The 26,432-nt window shown below is 37.5% G+C and overlaps 6 protein-coding genes and 1 pseudogene across 8 annotated transcripts; 5 read left to right on the forward strand and 2 right to left on the reverse strand.

Annotated features, from left to right (window-relative positions):
• Positions 1 to 110: 110 nt before the first annotated feature.
• Positions 111 to 1,782, reverse strand: NF-YB11 (nuclear factor Y, subunit B11). The gene is made up of 3 exons (XM_016332101.3): positions 1,467 to 1,782; positions 1,066 to 1,184; positions 111 to 451 (listed from the first exon to the last, which is right to left on the reverse strand). Exons 1-3 carry the CDS (start codon positions 1,643 to 1,645, stop codon positions 294 to 296), a joined length of 456 nt encoding a protein of 151 aa, XP_016187587.1. The 5' UTR covers positions 1,646 to 1,782; the 3' UTR covers positions 111 to 293.
• Positions 1,783 to 5,339: 3,557 nt separating this feature from the next.
• On the forward strand, positions 5,340 to 7,343 carry LOC107629333 (phosphotyrosyl phosphatase activator (PTPA) family protein). Its single transcript, XM_016332100.3, has 2 exons — positions 5,340 to 6,619; positions 6,889 to 7,343. The coding sequence occupies exons 1-2, from the start codon at positions 5,460 to 5,462 to the stop codon at positions 6,893 to 6,895; spliced, it is 1,167 nt and encodes a 388-aa protein (XP_016187586.1). The 5' UTR covers positions 5,340 to 5,459; the 3' UTR covers positions 6,896 to 7,343.
• A 2,531-nt stretch (positions 7,344 to 9,874) lies between these two features.
• On the forward strand, positions 9,875 to 12,635 carry LOC107629332 (S-adenosyl-L-methionine-dependent methyltransferases superfamily protein). The gene is made up of 6 exons (XM_016332099.3): positions 9,875 to 10,030; positions 10,380 to 10,681; positions 10,881 to 10,987; positions 11,305 to 11,806; positions 11,995 to 12,113; positions 12,254 to 12,635. Exons 2-6 carry the CDS (start codon positions 10,436 to 10,438, stop codon positions 12,450 to 12,452), a joined length of 1,173 nt encoding a protein of 390 aa, XP_016187585.1. The 5' UTR covers positions 9,875 to 10,030; positions 10,380 to 10,435; the 3' UTR covers positions 12,453 to 12,635.
• An 81-nt stretch (positions 12,636 to 12,716) lies between these two features.
• Positions 12,717 to 15,329, reverse strand: LOC107632395 (UDP-D-apiose/UDP-D-xylose synthase 2-like). 2 transcript variants are annotated; one of them, XM_088509969.1, is made up of 10 exons: positions 14,829 to 15,329; positions 14,643 to 14,735; positions 14,472 to 14,573; positions 14,167 to 14,281; positions 13,942 to 14,075; positions 13,756 to 13,857; positions 13,584 to 13,676; positions 13,364 to 13,499; positions 13,030 to 13,276; positions 12,717 to 12,855 (listed from the first exon to the last, which is right to left on the reverse strand). In XM_088509969.1, the coding sequence occupies exons 1-9, from the start codon at positions 15,090 to 15,092 to the stop codon at positions 13,167 to 13,169; spliced, it is 1,149 nt and encodes a 382-aa protein (XP_088366095.1). In that variant the 5' UTR covers positions 15,093 to 15,329; the 3' UTR covers positions 12,717 to 12,855; positions 13,030 to 13,166. The 2 variants fall into 2 exon arrangements, with proteins under 2 accessions (XP_088366095.1, XP_088366094.1); XM_088509968.1 differs by lacking the exon at positions 12,717 to 12,855 and having other exon boundaries at positions 13,043 to 13,276; positions 14,472 to 14,735; positions 14,829 to 15,188.
• A 232-nt stretch (positions 15,330 to 15,561) lies between these two features.
• LOC107634131 (zinc finger A20 and AN1 domain-containing stress-associated protein 3) lies at positions 15,562 to 16,450 on the forward strand. Its single transcript, XM_016337707.3, has one exon. The coding sequence runs from the start codon at positions 15,877 to 15,879 to the stop codon at positions 16,342 to 16,344; it is 468 nt and encodes a 155-aa protein (XP_016193193.1). The 5' UTR covers positions 15,562 to 15,876; the 3' UTR covers positions 16,345 to 16,450.
• A 2,381-nt stretch (positions 16,451 to 18,831) lies between these two features.
• On the forward strand, positions 18,832 to 19,275 carry LOC148569658 (uncharacterized). Its single transcript, XM_088509646.1, has one exon. The coding sequence runs from the start codon at positions 18,832 to 18,834 to the stop codon at positions 19,273 to 19,275; it is 444 nt and encodes a 147-aa protein (XP_088365772.1).
• A 4,832-nt stretch (positions 19,276 to 24,107) lies between these two features.
• On the forward strand, positions 24,108 to 26,261 carry LOC107629331 (beta-1,6-galactosyltransferase GALT29A pseudogene; annotated as a pseudogene). Its single transcript, XR_015907119.1, has one exon. The product of XR_015907119.1 is annotated as a beta-1,6-galactosyltransferase GALT29A pseudogene (transcript).
• The last annotated feature ends 171 nt before the right edge of the window (positions 26,262 to 26,432 follow it).

Raw genomic sequence — 26,432 nt, forward strand, 5'->3', positions numbered from 1 at the left:
AAGTTTGTGCTGTTAGTTGTTACACAGCATTTTCCATTTTGTCTTCAACGTTCACATTCTTTCTCTAAAAGTATGCCAGTTCAGCAAGGCTTTCACCAAGTAAACAGGGATGAGGGGGAAACATTCTTGTATTCTACAAACAATAAGCTACAATTTTGACACAGATCTGAGAGCAGTTTGCATGCGTGAATCAAGCAGTCATGCATATCATCCGAACAACAAAATGAAATATTATGTTAAACAAGTCCCCTGTCTCTGTCATGACAAATGCAACTGCCTTCATTCCTTTGGCCTCATTCGGCATCACCACTCTCCCCTTTCTCGGGTGACTCCCCATTATCAGATTTGACTTTACCAGATGGCTCCCCTTCCACCTTCCTTTTCTTGTTCTTCCCACTTTCCTTTTCTTTTGACACTGCTGCTTTCTTCCCAGCATTCTTCTTCCTGAAGTCTGTTAGGTCATGAAGAACAAGTGTTAAGATCATCAATAGGCCATACCGACACAGTATATTAGTCAAATCAAACAGTTACATATATTTTGTTGAAAGTGTATCAATTTCTAATTTAAAACATCAATTTTTTCTTTGTATTTTTCAACAACTGAATTGCTGTACTGCTAATATCCAATCTTATATACTCATTGTGAATGAATCAATGAACAACAGCTCCTCTCGCTCCGCTTTGACCTGAGTTTTTGCTTTTACTCGAATTTCACCAAATAGCAGATCAAGCTAGTTTAGCATAATGGTAAAGAACAGACTAATTAACAACACGGGATTGGGACATAACAACCCGTGCTCACAATTTAACATGACAGAGTAATGTGCACTGATCTCAACCATCCATAATAATGAAGATATGATAAAAGAAAAGGATCCTGATAATAATATAATATCAAATATGATATGTATTCCTGTTGAATGGGAGCATGACGATATTTTGAACAAAAGCACCCCAATAACCTTGCAGAAGATTTTGAACAACTAAAGCTTTATTATCATGGCAAGTCTACATTCTGAAGAAAAGGTCCCCTCATGTTTTGCTCTGGACAATTTGATAACCAACCTTCAAGAGAAGCTTTAAGAGGGCGGATAAACTCAGAGAAGTCAGTTTCTTCAAGAGCTTTGAAAATATCATCAGCATTGACTATCTGCCTCTTTGACTCCTTACAAATGTCATTAGCTCTGCATCACCACATCATTTCACAGTAATATATTTCTGATCATATATATATATAAGCAATTTTGTTGTGTGTAAGTGTGTGTATATTCTTTTTTTTAAGGCCTAAACAAAAGTCCGCTCAATTAGCCTCCAAAATCTTATCCCGGCTACTACTAATCAAGTAAAATTTCATTAGCACAACTAAAATTTAACATGTTTATCACAATAAAATGGAGACAACTAAAATTTCATTAGAGCACCAGAAAGGTGGTTTCAAAAATAGGGTAAAAATGTAAGAAATTTACGTTGCGGAAATGTAGTGGATAAAGATCCTGGCACTTTCAGAGAATGCAAGAAGTGCGTCTTTGTTGACGGATATGTCTCCGTCTTCGGAGCATCGGGATAGCTTATCCTTCACGATGCGGCGCACGATAGTCCTGGGAAGCTCTTCCGCCTCCGGCACCGGTTTCGCCTCCTCCGCCATTCTCTTCTTTCTCTTGCAAGCGATATGCTCACTACGGCAGTTTCACTGTACTTATTCGATTTTTGGTGTGCAATTAGGGTTTTTCTTTTCTTTTCTTTCCTGTGTTTAATTTATGGAGTAATTGATCAAATTACTTCACTTATTTTTTAAATTAGTTTTTAAATTTTTTTTAATTAAATTGTCTTTCAAAAATTATAAATTAGTCATTTTAGTTCTTTTATCACTTCTATTTGTTACTGACTTTAAAATTTGTTGATGTTACATATTAAGTGACACTACAACATAGTACTAATTGGCTATTAATATGATAAATTTATAAAATTATATTAAATTAATTTTAAATTGAGAAATGTTTCAAATATTTCTTTCAATTATGTTTTAATTTGATCTAATTCCATAAACTTATCATATTAATAGTCAATTAGAACTCATATGTGTATTGCAGTATCATTTAACATGTCACATTGACAAATTTTGATACTGTCAACAAAAAATAACGCGATCTTTGAAGAACGAATTTGATTTAAAAGAAACTGTTGATAACTAATTTGGATATCGCCTGATATTTTAGAGACGAATTTAATCATTTTATCCTTAATTTTATGGAATTATTCCTTTCCCGCCATAGGTTAACAACATACTTTGCGCTTTTGATATATTTTGTGCATTACTGTTCTTTTACGATAAAATAACCAATTGGATGTTAAAGTGTTCAACTCACTCGTCCGCTTAAGCAAGCGTTGGGAGTTCGAATCTCGTCTTATGCATACAGTAACCCATTGGTCAACAACAGACCCATAAATAAAACTCAGATATATTCAATCCGCAAGATGATTGAATCAAATAGAATCTGATCCGCATTTTAATAGGATCGGATCGCTATATATCACATTTGTATCCGTGAATCTGCTACAGACACATTAACTTCACAAATCACAAAGAACTCTAATTTTACCCCTTTCAATTTTGGCGTTATGCCTTTAATTCTCACCCGAAAGAATGGGCAAAAGTACACATGAATTTTTACGCGATAGACAGATGTACACTCTATTTTTTTAATGAGTCATATGTATACACCAATATCAAGTTCGTTGGTTATTTCTACGTTTCTGTTGTCTGAGTAACTTTTTCGGCCGTAGTTGCTGCCAGGTGGCACCTTATATGCTATGGTAACACTGTGCATTGTGTGACGTGCCTCTTTTGATGACACTGTAGCAAATAATTGTTAAATTATTGAATTTGCTAAATTAGAATTAAAAAAAAAATTACAAGTTATGACATCTCTTCATTCTCTTCCCTTCCCTATCAACTCCATACACACTAAACCTAATTTCTAATACTCTTCAATTCTTGATTAATCCCATCAATTGTCTGCAATATCTTTATTTCTTCTTCCACCATCTATATGCTTTTTTCAGTATGCTCCTGAATCTGAATTCTCAAATCTTTTCCAGCATCAACAATTTCGTCAGCCCAAATGAAATAATCACACCTCAATTCAACTTTCAACATTCATGAATCTGAAGACAATTTTAACATTTTCACATAAGATTCATAACATTTATCATCATAAATATAACAAAAAATCACATACCTTCCATAGCAAACAGCAAAGAAACAATCTTCTTGGGTTTCACTCTATCGCAGACTCAAGCATCACTGTATCAAGTCTATGCAGACACTTACTATTGTTGTAGTTGAACTTCTTCTTATTCTTCGGTGCAGCAGAAGAGCCACCACAACCATTCGCACAAACATGAAGTATGTTCTTCTTTAGTTGAGATTGTGACATTTTGGTAACTTAGGGTTTACAAATCTCTATTATGAGAGACGCGAAAAAAGTTTAGAGAGAGTGATTTCTTTTTAATCTCATAGAACAAAGACCGTAAAAGAAGAGAATGAAGAATTCTTTGTTTACTCTCTGCAAGGATTCTGTTAGAAGTAGAGAGGGAAGGAAAAAAAATGAAGAGATCTTGTGACTTGTAAATCTTTTTCTTTTTTATTATAATTTTACAAATTCAATAGCTTGACAATTATTTTTCACTGAGGTGACAGAAAGGTAAAAGTGACTGATAGACTTGATATTGGTCTATACACATGACTTATTAAAAAAATGGAGTGTACATGTGTCTACCGTGTGAAAAGCTCTGTGTACTTTTGTCCATTCTTCTATTCTCACCCACTCCCTTTCCCTCGCGTTTGTCCTCTCTTCCTTGCGTTCGCGCTCTCTTCGCTGGTTCTATACTTCATTCATCGTTCCTCCTCTCTTTTGCGTTTGTCCTCTCGTCATTGTATTGTTTTGTCGTTCTTCGTTCTCTCCACATATCTGTTGTTCGTTCTTGCCATTGCAGTGCTTTGTCCCTCAGCTCAGACGGCTCTATTAATCGTCATTGTCATTCTGCTTTAGTTGCCGATCTACTTTTGTAGTTCTGCTTTGCTTTTGGAATTTTACTTCTACTTCACTTTTTAACAGTTTTGCATTTGCTTTCTTTGATGCTTTGAGAAGATATTTAAAAAAAAAATGTCACTAAATTTTTTTGTGTTCTTTAATTTCTTAGGTTGTGCCTCTCTTTTAGTTGATTTCTTTTTACATTTAGATATTATTAGGGTTTGGTTCTTTAAAAAAAAAATTGACCTTTTTAAAATTTTTTAATTTTAAGAATATTTTTTTTGGTTGAGTATATTTGGTATCCGATGTTATGTGTAAATATGCGAATTGGATCGAATTCAAATATTAAAAAAGAAAAAAAAACAAATATTAGATCCAATCTAATTATTTTGGTGTGAGACAAATAAAAATTTTATTCATATTAGATTTGATCCGTAAATATTTTTATGTAGATTTCTCTAAGGTTGATTTAAATTCGATATAGATAAATTTATGTGTTCCCATTTGCAAATATGAGAGACATATTTGTTATTAAATTTAATAAAAACGTATTTTTCTTCTAAATAAAAAATCGAGGATATATATATTTTTTTTCTTCTAATTCAGGAGTAAAGAATTTTTCAAAACGTTATATAATCAAGTGAAATATCTAACCACATCCAACCAAATTATTATAACATAGTACGCACGCTTCTTTTTCTTCTTCGTACACACTTCTTACTAACTTACGCTCTTGTTATTTCTTATTTTTCCTCACCTTTTATAAAATTTTTGTTTTAGTTTTGGTAGGTTAAATTCTTTTTGTTTGTGTTTTAATCCATGTTGTTAATTTGTTCCATTAAATAATGAAATGTACCATATTAATATTTGACTTCTAACGTATTAAGCAAACAACAAATACTAAAATAAAAATAAAATTATCAATGATCTAAGTATAAATAAAATGAACAGCATGTACAAAAGAAAATAAATTCATTATAATACAAACTTTAAAAGAATGCAAATCTTAAATTTGCTCGCAAATCCTTTTGGTGGTGGTGTTTGGAGGATTGTGGTGGGTTGTGAATGTGATCGGCGCGGGAGTGCATAGCAGTGTTGGATGAAAGAAATGATGTGGTGCAGCAGTTGGTGGTAGTGTTCCTTTACCTGCATGGGGTCATGCCTACCACGCAAGCCACGATGGCGCTCTGCAATTCTTCTCTCTTCACTTGGGTTTGGACTTTGGAGGTTGTTTCTTCCATTTTACCCAAAATTTGACCTTAGATATGGCTAAAGTTTTATAACATTTAAAATGAAAACAAAATAAGAGAATTGAGTGGGCCTGGCCCAAACAAACAAGGCCCGAAAGACCTAATAATCATTTTGGAGGTTCCTCTCCTTCCTCTCCACCTACGATCTCCCTTCCACCGTATAGTCATCGCAACCATGGAAAACTGTCAACAACATCATCACCACCACCTCCAAAACCAAGACACTTCATCAGCATCACCTCCCATCACCGGCACATGCTGCAAGTGCGGCGGCCCTACTACCTTCCCCCCTCCCCCGCCAGGTCCCGCCTTCTCCGAAATCTCCCCTCCCCCAACCTACCGCCCCATCCGCGCCCCCGCCGTCCCTCCCGACCCCGACTCCAAGCGCGCCATCGTCCTCGCCCCCGTCCCACAGTCTCAGAAGGTACCCGTCGCACAACCGCCCTACACCTTCCAATCTCCGGCCAAGCGCATCCACTCCCCCGACGACATCCGCCGCTTCCACGAAAGCGATTCCGGCAAGAACTTCATTGGCTTCGTCGTCGCACTCTCCGAATCTATTCGCGGTCACAAGATCTCCGACCCCTGCCCCGAGTCCCACACCCTAACCGCCATCGTCTCCATCTTAGAAACCCTAACCCAATGGGTCGATGAGATCCCTCCCGTTCAGCAGTCCGCAAGATACGGCAACATCGCCTACAGAACCTGGCACCAGAAGATGTCCGATTCCGCCGAATCCCTTATGCTCCGATTCCTCCCGGAGAATCTCAAATCGGTGACGATCGAGATCGTGCCCTATTTCACTGACAGCTTCGGGAACTCGAGCCGAATCGACTATGGAACTGGCCATGAGACGAATTTCGCGGCTTGGCTGTATTGCCTGGCCAGATTAGGGTTAATAAGCGAAGAGGATTACCAGGCTGTGATTTCTAGGGTATTTGTGAAGTACCTTGAGTTGATGAGGAAGCTTCAATTGGTGTATTGCCTGGAACCAGCTGGATCACATGGTGTGTGGGGTCTTGATGATTATCACTTTTTGCCATTCATATTTGGTTCTTCTCAGTTGATTGATCACAGGTACATGAAGCCGAAATCGATTCACAATCAGGACATACTGGAGAACTTCTCCAATGAATACCTATACCTCGGTTGCATTGCCTTCGTGAAGAAGGTGAAGAAGGGTCTCTTCGCGGAGCACTCCCCCATGCTGGATGATATCAGCGTGGTGCCCAATTGGAACAAGGTCAATAGTGGTTTGCTCAAGATGTACAAGGCTGAGGTCTTGGAGAAGGTCCCCATCATGCAGCATTTCCTCTTTGGATCACTCATTAAGTGGTATGTCTCAGCATCTTGATTCTTGTATGCTGTGCTGTCATCACCATACTGCTTAATTATGTAATGAGATTTGTCTCCAATGCTTGTTGCATGAGTTGATCATTATAATTAGTATCGGACATGATTGTCTCGTGTGTTCCATCTGTAAGCCAACTCCTGAATGTCTCCCTGATCCTGGGAAAAAGGGTGGAGGTTATTTAGGATTAGCAGCGGTGCTTGAATTGTTTGCAAACTCTGTGAAAGTATAATTTGTTTTTGTTTTGTACCAGGGAGTAATTCATGGGTTCTCTCTCTTCCAACGACTTGTGCTTGGATTCAGCTTGGCTGTGAGACCAAGATATAATCCAGTTTGATCATATCACTGGTGTAGGAAGACATTACGGGGAATCATATCTCACAGCAGTTTAGTTCATTGATCTTTTTTTTGTTTCGGTGTTGAAGTGCTGGTTCACTGTTGACTGTTATTCTGGATGCACGCATTAGTCAAAGTAAATAATGGGTAGTGTTTATTCATCTAATACAGAGAATAGAGATATATAGTATATGAGGAGAATGTTTGCCGCCCACATCACGTTTAATGATTCTGCGCATTCAAGTTTCTATATGATCTAGACAATGCATGCTTGCTGATGGTTTGGAGTCCTAATTTTGTAGGATTGAATTTCATGTATAAAGAAGTTTAACAGCTTAAACAAAATATATAATCAATTTTCTGTATTCGAAATTATCAAACTATTTCATTTTAATATTTTCAAATTTTCTTTTGTACATGAATAATTTGACTTGATCATTCATGTTAAAATATTCTTAGTTATTAACACTAATTCACTCTGAAAATTGTGCTATATATGCATTCGGTAATATTCTTCAATTATAATAGAAGAATTGGTGAAAAGTATTAGAACTGGTAGAGTTTTCTATTGCTTTAGCATATAGGATCACCGGCTGCCCGTCCCTTTGTTTGGAGGGATAGAAAGATGAGATGAGAAGATGGGGGGAATTGCCATTGGCAGTTTTATTTGGTATCAAATATTCCCAACAGCAGCCCGGGAGTATTCAGGAATCATATGGGAACTTGGCTGAAAGGTTTTGCTCTTCGCATTGGCAAGGGGAATGCTATCACAGAATCCAGAGCAATCCTTGAAGGCTTAAAAATTGCATGGGAAACTGAACACTACAACCTCATAATAGAATCAGACTATAAATCCAGAGCAATCATAGGGCATGCATTGCCGGTTCATTGTCTCTCCTTCAAGCGCTAGAAACTGGTTTTGTCACCAATTTTCGATCAAAGTAGTTGCATAACACATAAAGCCTTTTGCCAAGCGCTGTGGAGACTGCACATTGGTGCTTGGAGGAGGAGAGTTGAATGATGAGAGGCAGTTTGGGAAAGTGTGAGAGTTTCGGAGAGAACACTCGGATCACTAGGTCTGGTGGTTTGAGTCTCAAAATTCGATTACGTAGAATCTTAACATATAAAATGCAAGATAATTCTTGATTTCTTTTGTTTAAAAAATCTACACAAAAAGTGCTGCAACATTATTTGAAATCCTATTTTTTCTTTGAATAAATCTGAATCCTTTTCAAATCTGAAGATATTTCAATGAATAGAATATTATTCCTGATGTATCTTTTCAAATCTGAACCGACAAATTTTTTCTTTTGGTATGCACAGTTGCATATAGCTCCAGCACCCGAGACTTGTATAACTCAAGCTCGCAAGAAAGGAAGTAAGAAGAAATAGCAGGTGTGGATGGAAGATGGGGAAGAACAATGATGGAAAAAGGAGAGAGATAGGAAATGAAATGAAAGGAATGGAAGGGAAACGGGTAGTGAAAAGCGGGTGGAAGGATGAGGGAGGGCCACCGCTGCCTTGATTGGTATGGTGGCGGCAGCCCTCCAAAGGGTTCTGCTTTCCTTTGGTGCACAGAGAGAAAGAGGGAGGGACAGAGACTTCCTTCGAAGGAGGGTTTGGTGAGTGCCTAGTTAGGACAGTTAAAGTCCATCCAACCTTTATTTTAGGCAGATTAGACGAATGTAAAATGATAAATGCTTTGGATTTAAATCGTTTAAAGTGATCAAATACATAAATTGTCTAAGTACACATGTGAGAATTGTAGGTAATTGGAAGCAGGATATGGAATGAATCGCTACCGTTTTGAAGTGGATTTCTTTCCTTCCACTCCTGTACTTGCTTTCACATTTCATACCTCAGGTGTTAAAAAAAATGTGCCTATGATTAATGGCCAATCCAAGCATCTATCACTGGGAGCCATTTGATGTATTCATAGTGCCAGCTTGACCTTTTCTTTTGTGTTGATCTACCGACCAAATGGCTCCACAATTCAAATTTTGACAGTCTTCCTTTGCCATCTTCGTGATAATCAAACTATCAAACTCTCAGACTATTAATGTGACCCAAGGAATTTGCAGCATTTAACATTATCGACAAAGTTTATACACATATATCTGATGACAGAGTCTATTTTGAGGATAAATAGAAGGGTCAATTATATCATTCATAAGCATAGAAAATGATACTGATTTAACACACAACATAATCAAAGTGTTACTCAAAAGACATTGGCGGTATTCGACAAGGAGATATGGATCACACATCTTTTACCAATATTAAAAAAATTTAGCCACCACTCTTATAGTCCGAATTAGGGATGTCAATGGGGCGGGGCGGGGGCGGGGGATGCCTCCCTGCTCCCCATCCCCGCCCCCAGAATTAATCCCCGTCCCCGCCCCATTCCCCGCCATGGGGGAATAATTGTCCCCATCCCCATTCCCCGCGTTCCCCGCATTCCCCGCGGGGCCCCATTCCCCATCTCCCTATGTAAATTCATATGAAAATTATAATAAAAAAAATCAAAAAACCAAAAAACAAACTACAAAATATTATTACAAACACACAAACATATCTTATCCAAGATTATAAGTCCAGAAATATAATATAGCAAATCATAGTCCATAAAATAAAATCTTGAACAATAGGGTTATGGTTTTTCAATGAGTGAAATTACTAAAAGAACTCCTATATTAGAAATAAAGTAAGGGTTATTAAGTAAGTTAAAAGATTCGGGGAATTATCGGGGATGGGGCGGGGATCCCGCTCGGGTCCCCGCGCATGTCTCGGGGGAATTTCGCTCCCCATCCCCATCCCCACGGGGAAAATTCCCCACTATTGGGCCCCATTCGGGGCGGTCCCCGCGGGGATCCCCACCTCCTGGGGATTTTTGACACCCCTAGTCCGAATTTATCCTAGGTTTATTCATGACATTAAAACTTTATTTTACCGTTTAATCAAATTATTCTGTGGTCCTCAGAGAGTGTCATAGATGTTTATTTTTCTAGTTGAAGTATTAGTAAAATAACATAATAAATAAATCTTAATACGTAGAATAAGTGTTTGTTTCACCGTTATTATTCTGATAAAAAAGATTTTTTTTATAATAAATAAAAAAAGATTTTTTTTTTATTTTTTAGTGTATTTATCAAATTTTTAATAGTAAAAATAAAAATATTAAAAAAATAAAAAATATCTTTTTTAAAAAGTTGTAGTTTATATTTTTTTAAAAGATCTTTTTAAAAAAAAAAAAGATATTTTTTCTGTAATAAATAAATAAAAAAATATTTTTATATTATTATACGTAGATAATTGATAAAGTCAAACATAAAATTATTTTTATTTTTTTATAAAATTAAAAAAAAAAAACTCTGAAAAAAAATCTTTTTCGTCCAAACAAGTCCCAAGACAATAAGGCATAGGAGAGAGACAGAGGGGGAGGGTATTCGATTTGGTGCGGCGGAATGGGCAAACGAGAGAAGCAGAAGCAGAAGCATCAAAGAGGCTTAGCGCGAGGAGCTTTCTACTATCTTCAGGACCAATCTGAAATTGATGACACTCCCAGACTTCCACCTGCAGATGAAGTGGAAGAGGCTGATGATGAAAACCATAGCGAAGAAGACGAAGAAGAAGAAGAAAGGATGAAAATTCATGAACACCTATCTGATGATATGCCTTCGAAATTCCACCTTTACCAACAATCTGTGCAGGTTTGTTTTCCTATCTTCCAAAAATATCCTCTTTGTCAAATGGGTCTAGCTTGGTTTGGTTGGTTATTGTGTTGAAATGAAACATGGAATGCTACAACGTTTGAACTTGTTAAATGTGAGAACGTGTGTTTTTTTCTTAGCGCTTCTGAGCTAGCTAAATAGATGATGGCTTATTGTGAATTGCGTTGTTTTGATGCAGTCTCCCAAAGGAGACATAAGTTATATGCAAAAATTCTTTCTCATGTACGTGGGTGGAAGGATGCCCCTCCATCTTCAAGAAGATTTCTGTGGCACTGCCTTGCTTAGGTATATTGAGGTTCTTGTAATTTCTTGTTTGGTTAATGACTCTTTTAGATTTATTTTTTTTTTCTTTTTTCTTTTTGACATGATGAAATAGGTACATATTTTGGTAGGTTTTCTTATACGTATTTAAGCATGTGCGTAGTTTACACTTATATAATTTATGTTGATATAAGATGCATTTTGGTTTTTAAGAGATATGGTTGTTTTCTAGTGTGGACGGGTTCATCATTCCTCAGGATGTTTCAGTTTTAAGCATTTAATTGCTGCTTCGGTTACGTCTCAACAAATCTATTTACCAGGCACTGATTTATGTTTGACAGTACGGAATGGCTCCGCAGTGATCCAAGAAGAACAGCAGTAGGACTGGACTTGGATGTTGAGGCACTTCATTGGTGCATGGAAAACAACATACCTAAAGTTGGGGCTGATGGCTTTTCTAGAATATCCCTCTATCATGGGAATGTCCTACAACCTCTTCAGTCTAAACTTGTGAAAATGGATCCGCAGGAGCAGTTAAGGAACACTTCACTGACAGAGGATGCTGCGAATTTGCAGGCTGGTTTGCTGGAATCTGACCTTCAAACAGGATCTGCTTCCGAAGATGCTGAGTCAAACAAGAGAGGCTTTCCACCTAGAAGAGATATTGTGTGTGCTTTTAACTACAGCTGCTGCTGTCTTCATAAACGAGCAGATCTGGTTTTGTATTTCAAGCATGCTCACGATGCCTTGTCTGCTAAAGGTGGAATCTTTGTCATGGATTTGTATGGGGGTACATCTTCAGAGAACAAGCTGAGGCTTCAGAGGAGATTTCCTAATTTCACGGTACAAAATTTCTTGATATAAACTTGTTTTGAGGAGCTATAACCATTTAACCTATTGGGCAAGACTATTGAGGTTTTTGCAATGAATGGCATCATATATGCAATTAGTGCATGAAAGTATGTATATTACTATTATTATTGGATTTCTGCTTTGACTATCAAATAATAAAGTTAGCAACCAATGTGCAGTATGTCTGGGAGCAAGCTGAATTTGACATCATTCAGCGTAAAACAAGGATTAGCCTCCATTTTCATCTGAATAAGCAACAAAGAAAACTTCGCCATGCATTTTCGTACAGCTGGAGGCTGTAAGTTGTTTTCTTTTTTATTTTTTTCTTAAGTTCATTGAAGAAAATTGTTAATATTGAGATCCGTAAATCAAAATTTGTATGTCAATATTTATATTTTATATTTCTGAAATTCTAACAAAAAGAGTGGTGTGCTTCAGGTGGACATTGCCCGAGGTCAAGGATTGCTTGGAAGAAGCTGGATTTCGATCTGTTCACTTTTGGATAAGAGAGATGCCTGACACCACAGAAATTGTAAGAACAGAGGGACTTGGTGCTCGGAAGGATATAAAATATGAAGAGGCAACCAATTTTCAGCAACAAGATTCTTGGAATGCTTACATAGTTGGTGTTGCATAGCTTCATCTTAAAAGATTTAGTTTCTGATGTATGGATTTTGTCATAAATGAGACAGGTATGGCGTGTAGTCAGTTTCATTGCTTGTAACCTTCTTTACTTTATTTGGTATCCGATTTAGCTCAAAATAAACAATTTCTATGTTACAAGTTACAACAATATCAAAGTTCGTGTGAAATTTCATCACTTTATGGATCTCTTGCCTTCAGGGTAATTTCTTGATTTAATGTTATATCAATCGTGAGAAAAAAAACTGACCACCAAAACTAATAATAAGACAAAGTCTTTATGTATTCCAATACATGTTGGAAATTGGTACATCTTTTTACTCAACATTAGCACAATTTCAGTAAAACATCGAGTTCAACGATAGCCCTAGAAAGAAAGAATTAACAGAAGATGAGTACTAGGGGGCCAGCAAGTTTTGTGTTTTGTAACCATCAATTGGCCATCAATAGTGTTTTTAATGGTGTGAGATTACATCCAATGGTAGAAGATCACTCACTTTTCTTTTGATGGTTAAGTGCCGGCCAAATTGTAAAAAAAGTGCTGGTCCCCTAGATTTTTCCTTAACAGAAACTAAAGATATACCCTTTCTTGTGGTCTATATAATATCTCAACTACTGCAGCATGTACACTAGACAGAAAATTGCCTCTCATAGCAGTGATGTGTTTACATAAAAGAAAAACTGAATCTTGAAGAAAAGGTTCTTGCAGTCAATTAGACGGTTTTGAAAGTACTTTCTTGATAGCACTAGAATATGTCTGGTGTTGATATTGGAGGGTATCATCCAAGAGCTTATCAAGAGGTGTCTCCGGCTTCCAACCTAATGAATCCCAAAAAAATACACATTAAGATGAAGGTTGAAATTCTGAAGAAAAGTAGCATAGGATGAATAGAAATCATTGAATACCAAGCTGCCTGGTGATGATTGTCATGTCAGGGATGCGCCTATCACTGTCGTCATAGCCTTTACCATAGAATTCCTCTGAGCTCACATCCAGAGTTGATAGGCTAGAAGAAGGTACACCGGCCACCTTTGCGTAAACCTTCGCCCGGAAATACAAAAATGAGCAAAAGCTTTTATTTCCTTGGACAGGAATAACCTAACTAATGCATGTGTTAAAACTCACCTGTATCATAAGCTCAGCTAGTTCCTTCACGGATACTTCATTATCTGGGTTTCCCACATTGAATATCTGTCCGTTTGCTCTTTCAGGATTATCCTGTGACAAGTTGACATACACATTATCTGAAGCTCATGGCAACTCATAAAGTCGGGTTGAGATTTACTCCTGAGCTTACAATCATTAACAGAACAGCCTCAATAGCATCCTTGATGTAGAGAAAGGTTCGCTGTGATCTTCCACCATCAACAAGTTTGAGCGGCTCACGACGAAGGAGGTTCTGGAAGAAGTTTTAAGAAAATCAGATGTGCATCAAAATCATGAAAGGCATTTACTAGAAACAGAACCAGGTAGCTGATGCTACATTACTGAAGCAAGCTAGAACTCTGGGGACACCATCACATGGTCCATCCACACCAGGAATGAAGTCCATTCTTGGGCCAATCCAGTTATAGGGTCTCACAATTGTGAACTTCAGGCCATTCTCCGCATGCTCAGCTATAGTTTTGCACAGCAATATAATTAAGTTAACAAAGAAAATAAAATATAATTATAGCTTACCATAAAAGAGAAAAAGTAGATTCTTTACCATATATTAGCCTATCAGTCATTTGCTTTGCACAGGCATAAGACCATCTCTGCTTCTCTACTGGACCAAATATACAAGGACTGACGTCTTCCTTTAGCATATAGTATTTAGGATCCTGCAGGCAGCATGAAAAAAGTAAGGGTAAAATACAAGGGTACCAGCGTCATATAACCTAAATCGTCGTGGAAGATTAGTGTATAAATTTTACAAATAAAAAGGTGCTATTAGGGGTAGTAAATTAAAACAAAGAAGTGTCCTAATTGAACAACATCAATTTCTGGCATTCATCATTATGAAGAAGTTACCTTGCGAAACTCCTCAGGGAGAAAGCTACCTATGGTTTTGCCATAGACCTCGCAGGTAGAGAAATGGATTAAACGCTTGTTGTTCTCAGTGCAATACTTAATCTGCATTACATGAAGAATTGGCGTGTTTAGGTTATTGAAGATAAGGCAATTGAAGAAAGACGTACTCACCACTGGAATAGCATCGATGAAATTGCTGAAGATGGTATCCAAGGGGCGCGTGTTGTAATCGGCGGGAGTGCAAATTGCGGCAAGGTTGATTGTCTACAAAAGGGAAAACAATGATCAAAACCTGGCATTGCTTCTTCTTTTGATGTGATGTTGTGTTGTGTTGTGTGAAATACAAGTGGAAATTACGAGATCGGAAGCTTTGATGAGGGTTTCGAGGCGGGAATCGTTCTTGATGTTCATGTGGTGGAACTCAATGCGGCTGGACCACGGGTGCGACTCCCCCAGCAGGTGGTTGATCTTCTCGGAGGAGACGTCCACCACCACCGCCTTGTGTGACGTCTCTGCCATCAGCTTCTCGCACAGATGAGATCCGATGAACCCTCCTCCCCCGATCATGCATATTGACATCGCCGCCACTGGCTTTCCGTCCAGGTCCACTCGCTGCGCCATTAGTTTGAATTTTTCTGCGCGTGTGTGTGTGTGTGTGAGAGAGAGAGAGAGAGAGAGAGAGAGAGAGAGAGAGGAAAGGAAGAGAAGAGAAGAGGGTGTGGCAGTTATAACTGGTTTTCGAAAGAGGGGAAGAACAGAGAAAGCGGTTGCAATCTTGTAATTTTACAGTTATTGTTCCGCGCTTTGGCGGGCAAGCGTTCAACTTGTTTCCTATTTGATATACCACTTTAACCAAATATATATATTATTTTGAAGATAAATCAATTTAGTCAAAGTGACGGTGATTTTATAATAAAATAACTATCATTTATATTGATCATATTATTCAAAATACTTACTTTATATTAACTATCTGCAAAATAATCCTTAAATTCAAGTGTATCTCAAAAAATATATATCCACTTAAATTCTTGATTTATTTAGAAACAAAACTTTTTTCTTCTTGATGAATCGATAAAGGAAACCAAAAACAAACTGTTAGCTCGGGTATTTGCCATTTGTGCGTATTGAGGGTTGTTTAGTTCCCGTCCGTTTGGTTTTGTTTTTGTTTCATGATTATCTATTATTAGGTCCAGTTAGTTGCTTTACCCAAACCTTTGGCTATTTCCTTTCCAATTTCTTCATTTGCGCACAACAAGTTGGCCTTTTAAAATCTCAGATTTTCCATCCCCACCTCCCACGCCCAAAGTGGAAAGGAAAATCCAAGATTTTACAAATTGATTGATTTCTCTCTCCCTTCTCCCTTCCCCCCGGTCGAGATCAGAAAGAAACAGCTCTTTCTTTGATGGCGGAAGAACACAGGTGCCAAGCTCCACGCCTCTGCGTAAATAATTGTGGATTCTTTGGAAGCCCGACCACAAACGGCCTCTGCTCCAAGTGCTATCGCAATCTCCAGCTTAAGGAGCAGCAGTCTTCCTCTGCCAAATTGGTCCTCAACCAAACCCTGCAGGTTCCTCCGGCAGCAGAACCTATTTCTACTCCTTCAGCATCAACATCATCATCTTGTACGGAGGAGCTTGATCGTCCTTGCAGCGCAGCAGTGATGGAGGAGAAGGTAGCAGCGAATCGGTGTGCAAGATGCAGGAGGCGTGTGGGGCTTACGGGGTTCAAGTGCAGGTGTGGGTTGACGTTGTGTGGGTCCCATCGGCACCCAGAACAACACTCATGCCACTTCGATTTCAAGGGATTCGGGAGGGAGCAAATCGCAAAGGCAAACCCTCTAATCAAGGCCGACAAGCTTAACAAGATTTGAATCTTCAATGATTCTTATGTGCTGTGCCTCATTATTCTGTAAATTAAACTTAATATAACAAACTATCCCTCCATTCAAATATTCTTTTCTTTTTTATTTTCTTAAATACTTGCCACCTTCCACCTTCCTTATCAAATTATTTTACATTTCTTTAGTTTAAATTGTCAATATAAGTATCTAAGTTTCTATACATGTAGCATGACTATAATTAAGGAAAAGTTTAAGGCCAATAACTTTATTAAATTTTGGTCGGTATGTAATTAGTAAAAAAAAATGAGTAATTTCATATTATTGAATGAAATTTTATACCATTAAAAATATTATTAATGACTATTTAATGGTGCAAATTACAAAAGTTACTAGTCCCTAGCACTCCTCTATAATTAATTCAACATAAGGGGGTTGGGAGGTGCTGCAAAAATTAGTATGCTAAAGAATTTCAAAAATAAATTTAGGTTGGATATGTTGGGTTTGGTAGAAACAAAGAAGGAGTTACTGACTAAATTTGATGTTGCTCGTATCTGGGGGAGTGACAGAACATGTTGGGAATTTGTAAGTTTTATTGGGTCTTCTGGAGGCCTGATGCTAATATGGAATGAAACGGCCTTCAAGCTGTATAATTGTTATAAAGGAGATAGATGGTTGTGTCTAGAAGGAGTTGTGAGAAAAGATAACTTTCATTGTGCTGTTTGTTTAGTGTATGGGCCACATGAGAGAGCTAAGAAAATATCCATGTGGAAAGAATTGAGTTATATTGCAGGATTGTGTCACGTGCCGTTCTGTTTTTTGGGGGGATTTTAATGAAATCTTGCATTTGGAGGAAAGGAAAGGAGCGACTAATCTATCAGCATCTGCGGCAGAGTTTAGGACATGGATAAATGATATGGAGCTGATCGATCTGGCACTGAACGATCGAAAGTATACATGGTTTAGGGGACAGTCGTGCAGTCGTATTGACAGGTGCCTGGTCTCTCTAGGGTGGCTTGATGCATACCCGGAGACGCGTCTAAGGAGCAGTCCAAGAGGTTTATCGGATCACTGCCCTCTGATTATGGAAGACGTCAGAAGACTTGATGGCCCAAGACCTTTCCTTAGCTTGGACTCATGGTTTACACATGAAGGATTCTTGAGTATGGTAAATTAAGGAAGAATGGAGGGAATTAGGAGATACACAATTCTTAGCAAAGGTGAAAGCACTATCAGAACCTCTACGTATATGGCATAAGCAGCATTTTGGAGATATGTCTGGGAGGATAAAGAGATTTGAGGAAGAAATAAGGAAGGTGGATGATATGGTTAGTAGTGGACGGTATGATGGTACAACTGAGGCAAGGAGAAGGGCATTAGTGAGGTGCTGCGAAAAGTGGTATATAAGGCAGGATATGCATTGGAAGCAAATGTCAAGATCAAGGCAAGCCAATGACATGGATAGGAACACAAGATACTTTCATAATATTGCTTCTGCAAGGAGAAGGAATAACAAGATTGAGGCTTTGGTGGTTAATGGGAGGCTAGTGAGAAATCAAGCAAGGATAAAGATAGCGGTCAGGGACTATTATAAACGTTTGTACCACTAGGAGGCATCCCCAAGAGTGAGCTTTAGGGATGGTTTAGTTAATCGTTTACAAAGGGAAGAAGCGGAAAGCCTAGAGGTGCTACCATCAGTAGAGGAAGTGAAAGAGGCAGTTTGGGACTGTGAATCTTCCAAAGCGGCAGGGAGTGATGGATACAACATGAACTTTATTAAAAAGTGTTGGAATGAGATTGGAAAGGAGTTCACTGCAACTGTGATGAAGTTTTTTGAGACAGCAAGATTACCAGCAGATGCTAATGTCACTTGGGTAGCGTTGGCTCCGAAATTTGTTGGGGCGAAGGAGATGAAAGATCTCAAACCTATCAGTATGGTTGGTTGTGTTTATAAAGTCATCTCAAAATTGTTGACAAGAAGAATGAGGAGGGTAATGCCAGGCTTAGTTGGGGAATCACAGAGTGCCTTTGTGAAGGGGCGAAAGATACATGATGGAGCTTTAATTGCTTGTGAAACTGTGCAATGGTTGAGACTGAGGAAGAAGGCTTCAGCGATTATTAAACTGGACTTTCAAAAAGCCTATGACAGAGTTAAATGGTGCTTTGTGGATATTGTGCTTGAGAAGATGGGTTTCGAAAGAACTTGGAGGGCGTGGGTAACGGAGTGTGTTACATCGGCATCTATCTCTGTTCTGATAAATGGATCACCATCGAAACCATTCAAAATGGAGAGGGGAATACGTCAAGGTGACCCCTTATCGCCGTTTCTATTCGTCTTAGTGGTGGATGTGTTGAACAGGATGATCGGTGAGACAGTTAGAAACGGTCGAATATCTCCTCTATTAGTTGGTAGGGATAATATAGAGCTATCACACTTACAATTTGCTGATGACATTATTCTGTCCACCGGAGGAGGAGACTGTGAGAAACTATAAGAGACTTCTGAGGTGCTTTGAAATAATGTATGGGTTGAGCATCAACTTCGAGAAGTCTAACTTGATACCAGTGAACTGCAGTCAAGAATGGGTTAACCAGATGTGTCAGCTACTCGGGTGTCAAGAGACATCTCTACCTGTAAGGTACCTTGGCATTATGTTAGGTGCGAATCCGCAGTTGGTAAAAACTTGGAAGCCGAATATTGATAAGGTGGAAGAGAAACTCAGTCTGTGGAAAGCAAATGTTCTTAGTAAGGCTGGGAAGCTGGTCCTCATTAAATCAGTAATTAACAGCTTATCGATTTATTACCTGAGTTTGTACAAAATACCAAATGCGGTTGTAAGGAGAATTATCTCTTTGCAGAGGAGGTTCTTTTGGGGGAAAGGACGATGGGCAACCTGGTATGGCCCTAGTGAAGTGGGAGATGGTCCAGGCACCAAAGAAGTTAGGAGGGTTGGGAGTGGGTGATACTGTTGTCCGAAATACGGCATTATTATTTAAATGGTGGTGGCGGTTCTCTAAGGAGGACTGTCCTCTATGGAAGATGATTGTATGCTCTTGTAATAGCTTGAACCCAAATCACTTGTTGTCAACCCAGACGTTACCGAAGAGGGGAGGCCCGTGGATAGATATATGTCAACTGTAAATAAAGGAGCAAGGTGTCATGCAGAAGATGATTGATAGCCTTGCTATGGAAGTAGGAGATGGCAGATCAACCAGATTTTGGGAAGATACATGGCTCCAAGTAGGAAAGTTGAAATATGCTTTTCAGAGACTCTTCTTGATTTCAAACCAACAAGGATCAGTAATTGGGGATTGTGGGTTCTGTGATGGGATAGAGTGGGTGTGGCATTTCCAATGGAGAAGGGAACTACGACAATAGGAGACAAATACATTAAACCAGCTGCTTCATGTCTTACAATCTGTTAGGTTGATAGCAGATGTGCAAGATAGAGTGGTGTGGAAATTTGACAAAGACGGCGTTTATTCCACTAACTCATTTGTGCAGGTTTTGCAGGAAGAGACTTTAGATGAGGAGCTTTTGAGATACAGGTTCACAAAGGAGATTTGGAAAGGTCTAGTTCCGTCGCGAGTGGGGTTGTTCATTTGGTTTACTTTGGTAGGCCAAGTTAATACAAAGAACTGGCTACATAGATTGGGAATCCTACAACAGAGTGATATTTTGTGTGTGTTGTGTAAGAAAGAGGTTGAGAATTTACAACATCTATTTATTACTTGTGAGTACTCTTGGCAGGTGTGGTGTGCTTGGATCTTGGCGCTTGGGTAGGAGTGGATAGTCCCCGGTACTTTGAAAGAGCAATTTGAGAGTTGGAGATCTGTACCGATGAGACAAGAGGTGCACAAACTTTGGCAAGTTGGGTTCTTCTCAGTTATATGGACTATTTGGTTACACAGAAATGATGTCATCTTTAACAGCAAAACAACAGGAATCAGAGATTACATGGATCAATCCTTTTCATTTGCTACAGAGTGGTGTTGTAAATAACTCATGTTGTTGATGGCTATGTCGGAGATGATATAAGAGTTGTTAGTCTTAATGATTCTCTTTTTGTATTACTTGTTTCACTAGAGTGTTGAACTTTTTTTTTTTAAAAAAAAACTATAATATATACATTAACAACACTTATAAAATATATTTATATCTTTTTGCATAATCTGTTTTTTGTTATTACGATTTACATGTTATATATTCATTTGTAATCTGCGAATGCATTTTTGGCTTTTATATGAGAATTTTTGTAAAATTCTGTTCGCTATAGCAAATTATATAAAATAGGCATAGGAACAAAATGTAACCAATTTAAAAATATTGCATTTATATCATTTTAATTTTTATTTATTTTAAATATGTGAATTGCTCTCATTTTGTAGAATCTATATAATTCAAATCCTTAATCAACTGTATCTAGTCATCTACACTGGTTGCACGTGACTAGATCACTATAGTACTTATCGTCTTGGAACTTTTGTTATTTCTGTTGGCAATACGCATGCCATCAAGCGAGTAACTTAAAGACCAGGACTGATACCAATTACCCAGAAAAATTGAGATTAAAAATTAGGGTGGACAATGGATAGTTTAGGTTAGGGTTTGGACTCTATTTTAATTTTATTTATAGATTAAAATTTTTTTAAAAATTTTACCCTATCTTATTTTGGATTGAGAAATTCTCAATTCTAATTCTATCAGCCTAAAATTTTAAACTATACTCTATCCGATTTTAGTCGTAGAAAAATAAAAAAATTTTAAATAACTATAAAATTTAACCATTCCAAATTTTATATATATTAATAAAATAGAAAATAAAAAAACTAAGTTTAAATTAAAATTAAAAACAATAAAATCTTTAAAAAATTCAATATAAAATTATAAATAATATAATCATCAACTAATTTAGTGGTTATTTCAAATTTTTATAAGAGAAAGATTGTGAATTTAATATTCACTTTTTTCATTACATACATAACTTTTACATATATATTATATAATATATGTAGGGTAGAGTATGAACCCATACCCTATCATATTCGCAGACAAATTTACATTATACTCTATTTTATCTGCAGCAAATTGAATAGATAATCCTATTCGAACAGATTAATTCGAATTAGAAATCCACAAGTAGTATATATATTGCCAATCCTATAAATAAGAATTTTCTAGTGAATCCTGTGTATGATACTGTGGAACACCTAGAAAGTTTTGATAACATTATCATTATTAAATCAGTTTTATTGAACAGATATCATTTAATTCTAGTTCTTTAGAATATTTATTCGATCCACATGTAACATGTTAAAGACTAATTTATTAACAATTAGAATTTTATTTAAGCATCTAGTTAATAAACTAGCAATATTAGATTTAAATTTCACCATTAAGCGAATTAGTGAACTTATTATTTGATTAAATTAAATTGATATAATTTTAAAAATATTATGTACATATAAAAAATTCTATCAAATTTATTATTATATATTTATGTATAAAATGTATATATTATTTAAATTATTTTTAATATATATTTTATATAAATAATTAATTTTATATGATTATATCTTTTGTAATTATTTTTAAACATTTTTTATTGCCTGTAATTTTAAAAATCTTGTTAATAAGTATTTCAAAAACACTACTTAAATATACTATAATTAGAGAATATGTATAAAAAATATAATTTGAATGTGAACATTTTTAATTTAGAGTAATACTCTAAATAGGTTTTTAAAGATTTGACGGTCCGATAAATTTGTCTTTCAAAAAAATTAACTAGGTCTTGAGTCTCCAAAATTATTAGATATATACTATATAGGTCCCCAAATCAGGTTAAACCGGTTAATACGACATTCTATCTCCTACGTGGAGGTTAGGTGTGATGTGTCAGGTAAAATAATATGTGTGACACTCAGGACACATTAGTCCCTGGACACATGGCTAAAATGACGTCGTTTTAAGACAACACCAAACGTTTTGAAGGGACAGATACATCCCCACCTTTGTTCTCTGATTCTCCAAACTTTGACGTTTTAAAGTCAAATAGGTCCCTAAAATTTTTATTATAAGTCAAAAAGGCCCTAAATTTATAATATATATGTCAAATTAGTCCCCTCAAATTAAGCAATTAGAACCAGAATCAGAATAAAATCATGATGAAATTATCCAAAGTACGTTAAAGTATGCAGTTCTAAGCACATGAAATGACAAATCTTAAGTACAATTACAATCAAACCATTAGAATTTGTCAATATCCTCGTCTAGCATCTTGTTCTTTTGTAAAACTTTTATCTCTTTATCTCCATGAATTGGATGAATACCAGATTTCAAGTTAACAAAAGTGGGATCATACTAATACGTTGTCATGTGGTCAACTGGTTATGGTAATCCAAATCCAAAAAAATTTCTATAGGTCAAAGAAATAAATCAAGTCACCAAACAACCGACACAATACAACATCACAACAGAATACAAATTTCAAATACTTATATTATTTTTGTTATTATCAAATACATATTCGTAACCACTTCACAATTCTCACTTAAACTACACCTATAACATACTATCTTTGATCTATTCTAACATCACATGCACGTTCATCATACTTTACTCTTTACTGCCAATTTAATACAGCAAAAGCTAACCTAACTTACTTCAAACAATGGCGATATACACGACACACCACCACCAAATAGTCCCTGTACACACCATCAAAGCACCATTACGAATTTGGATAAACATTAATGGGGTAAAGAATATGAAGGGTTAGTTTGTAAAACTTAGGTGAGGGTTTGTGATACTTGTAATTTTATAAAGAGAAAGAGAGAGGAAGAGTTTTTTTTTATGTAAGGTACTCACTTAAATTCGGGGACCTTTTTGACTTATAACAAAAATTTTAGGGGACCTATTTGACTTTAAAACGTCGTCGAAGTCTGGAGAATCAAAGAATAAAAGTGGAGACGTATCTATCCCCTCAAAACGGCGTCGTTTGGTGTCCCAAAATGACGTCGTTTTAGCCACATGTTTAGGGACTAATGTGTCCGAGCGCCACGCGTGTTGCTTTACCTGACACGTCACACCTACAACCTCCACGTAGAAGAGAGAGTGTCGTGTTAACTGGCTCAACTTGGCTTGGGAACCTATATGACATATATCTAGTAATTTTGGAAATCCGGGACCTAGTTAATTTTTCTAAGGGATAAATCTGTCGAACTGTCAAATCTTTGGGGACCTATTTGAAGTATTATACATTTATTGAATTGGATAAACAAATATCTTTTAAGTTTAGAGCATTTTTAGGTAGGATTAAAATTTTTGAAAATAAAAAAGTTGATAAAATAATCACATAATACATTAATTATTTTTAAATTAAAATAATAAAATACACATTTAAAGTAAAATTTATAGATTTAATAATAATTAATTTCTTACCCTATCAATTTACTAACTTTTTCTAAAAATAAATTCTTTTAGCTAAATCCCCATTTTAATAGTTTGATCTTTGTCACCAAAAAAAAAATAGTTTGATCTTTTATCCTTGTTATATTGTATTTGTTTGGAGGCAAAAGTTTACCTGTAGTGCGGGTCATTGCCATAATTCCAATTGAGGGACATGATGGGCGGTGGTAACATAACAAGAAGAAGATGCGAGTTTTTGACAGTCCTGTTATTAAATGTACAATGCTTAGTGCATAATATTAATTTGAATGAGAGTACAGTAACAAAAGTTATTTATCCTTCCATGATATAATCTAATTATGCAAGAACTTCCAAATCCACCTGCAGATCTAAATTATGCATAACAAGAAATGAAAATCCTTGCTTTGCATAGAACATTATATTATCATTCCCAAATTTTTCCACACCTCACTCTCACTCTCACACCATAATGGCCTTTGCCCCACAGTCAGTGTAGTGTGGCTTTCCTCCACCACTCAATTCATTGCCTTTTTAACGTGCTCTAACACCACCACCATTTTAATCTTCAATAACACTACCTCCACCTCACAGCACAAAACCTGATTTAGAAATATCATATTTTCATTCTCTCACCACCCATTAGGAACCCAAAATCTCATGCTCAATGTTCCAAGCTGAAAACTACACACATCACTGGAGAAAAATTATTCAGCTTCCGCAACTACAACGCATTCTTCATCCTCTTCCATGCCATTTCACAGCTTAACCTTTAATTTCTTCCTTTAGGGTTCTGTTCTATTATCCCTCAGCTCTCAGCTCTCAGCTCTCAGCATCAACGATGACAAAAATCACTTTTTGACAACAACCCCGCCAGATTCAAACCAAACACCGCCCTATGCAGGTCACAACATTTACCTCCAAAAAACCACTCCCCATTGTCTTCTCCTCCTTCACCTATGCCTTCTAGGGTTTCCGAAGACAAACATGAATCCGAAACAGAACCACCCTACCCTAAAACGTTCGCCGCCGTCGACCCTCCATTCCCAAATTTAGTGACCATGAAGAACGCCTTCCCCATGAAACGCACCGTTCGACCACTCTTCGCGCTCGTCCTCCTACTCGTCTTCGTCGCCACCCTTACCTCACGCGCCATGTTTCGCCGCCCCCTCCTCTCCATCGAGCTCGAGACGCGCGTCCTCTTGATCCACGCGCCCCCTCCTCCTCCTCCGCAGCTCAACGCCACGCTGCTCCGCCACGCCGCCATCGAGATCGGCGAGGACAAGGCCAAGCAGGAGATCCAGCAGCTCCTCGATGGTAACTTCGGCAGTCAGGCTCGCCACCGGACCTTCATCTCGTGGCGGCGGATCATCCATCACGACGTCGCCAGCGCCGGAGACAGATCCTCCTCCCGGAGCACCATTCCGGCGACGCTCCGTTCCCCTCTGTTCTACCGTTACTGGCTTGATTTCCGTAAGGTCCTGAACGATTGGGCGAGGAAGAAGCGATTCCAAGCAAATATCATGGATGAGCTGATTCGGTTGGTGAAAGCCCCCATTGACAAGAAAAAGGGTATCTTGGATGGGAATTTACGAAAATACGGTTCTTGTGCGGTTGTGGGGAACAGCGGGATCCTGTTGAAGAGTGATTATGGTAGGTTGATTGATTCGCATGATGCAGTGATAAGGCTGAACAATGCGAGGGTGAATAACTTTGAGAACAAGGTTGGGAAGAAGACAACAATATCATTTGTGAATAGCAACATTGTGCACCTGTGTGCCAGAAGAGTTGGGTGCTATTGCCACCCTTATGGCTCTCACATCCCCATTGTTATGTATATTTGTCAGGCCGTCCACTTTCTGGATTTCACTGTCTGCAATGCTTCCCACAAGGCTCCCCTCTTGGTAACTGATCCCAGGTTTGATGTCTTGTGCGCAAGGATTGTCAAGTACTATTCATTGAAGAGGTTTGTGGAGCAAAGTGGCAAGACCTTGGACGAGTGGGGCAGTGCCCATGATGGGGCTCTCTTCCATTACTCTTCTGGATTGCAGGCCGTCATGCTTGCTCTCGGCATTTGTGATCAAGTTAGCATCTTTGGATTTGGTAAATCAGCTTCTGCCAAACATCATTATCATACCAACCAGAAGGCTGAGCTCCATTTGCACGATTACGAGGCTGAGTATCAGTTCTACCGCGACCTTGTCGATCGCCACAACCCTATACCATTCCTCTCAGACAACTTCAACCTCCCCCCTGTTGTTTTATATCACTGACTCTTGCCTATCTTTTTTATGTGGTTCTTTCATCATGATGTCTGAAATTTTTTGTTGTCATACTTGTAGTGAAATGCATAGATAGTGGAAAGTTAAACAACGGTGACTCAAGGTTCAAAGTTTTGTATTATTGTCAAGTTTGTAATCTCCCCCCAAAAATTGTAGCCTTAAGGCAGCAGTAACAAGAACAAGTGTAAATTTTTGTTAGAACAAGACACGCTTAATGGTTAAACATGCCATCATATCTATAACTTTTCTTCTTTCTCTATCACCTGGTTTTCTTTTGTCCTTGGTCTATTTCTTTTCCGTCCTTGAATGAACCAAATGATTTCATTCAATATGCTGGATTGTGTGTTCCATCATTTAGATTTTCAGACAACTAGGCAAAACTGGTGAGACAAACTGAAAAATTAGGAACT

Source organism: Arachis ipaensis, chromosome B3, assembly GCF_059453495.1.
Source record: "Arachis ipaensis isolate K30076 ecotype BB chromosome B3, ASM5945349v1, whole genome shotgun sequence".
Taxonomy (NCBI): Eukaryota; Viridiplantae; Streptophyta; class Magnoliopsida; order Fabales; family Fabaceae; genus Arachis; species Arachis ipaensis.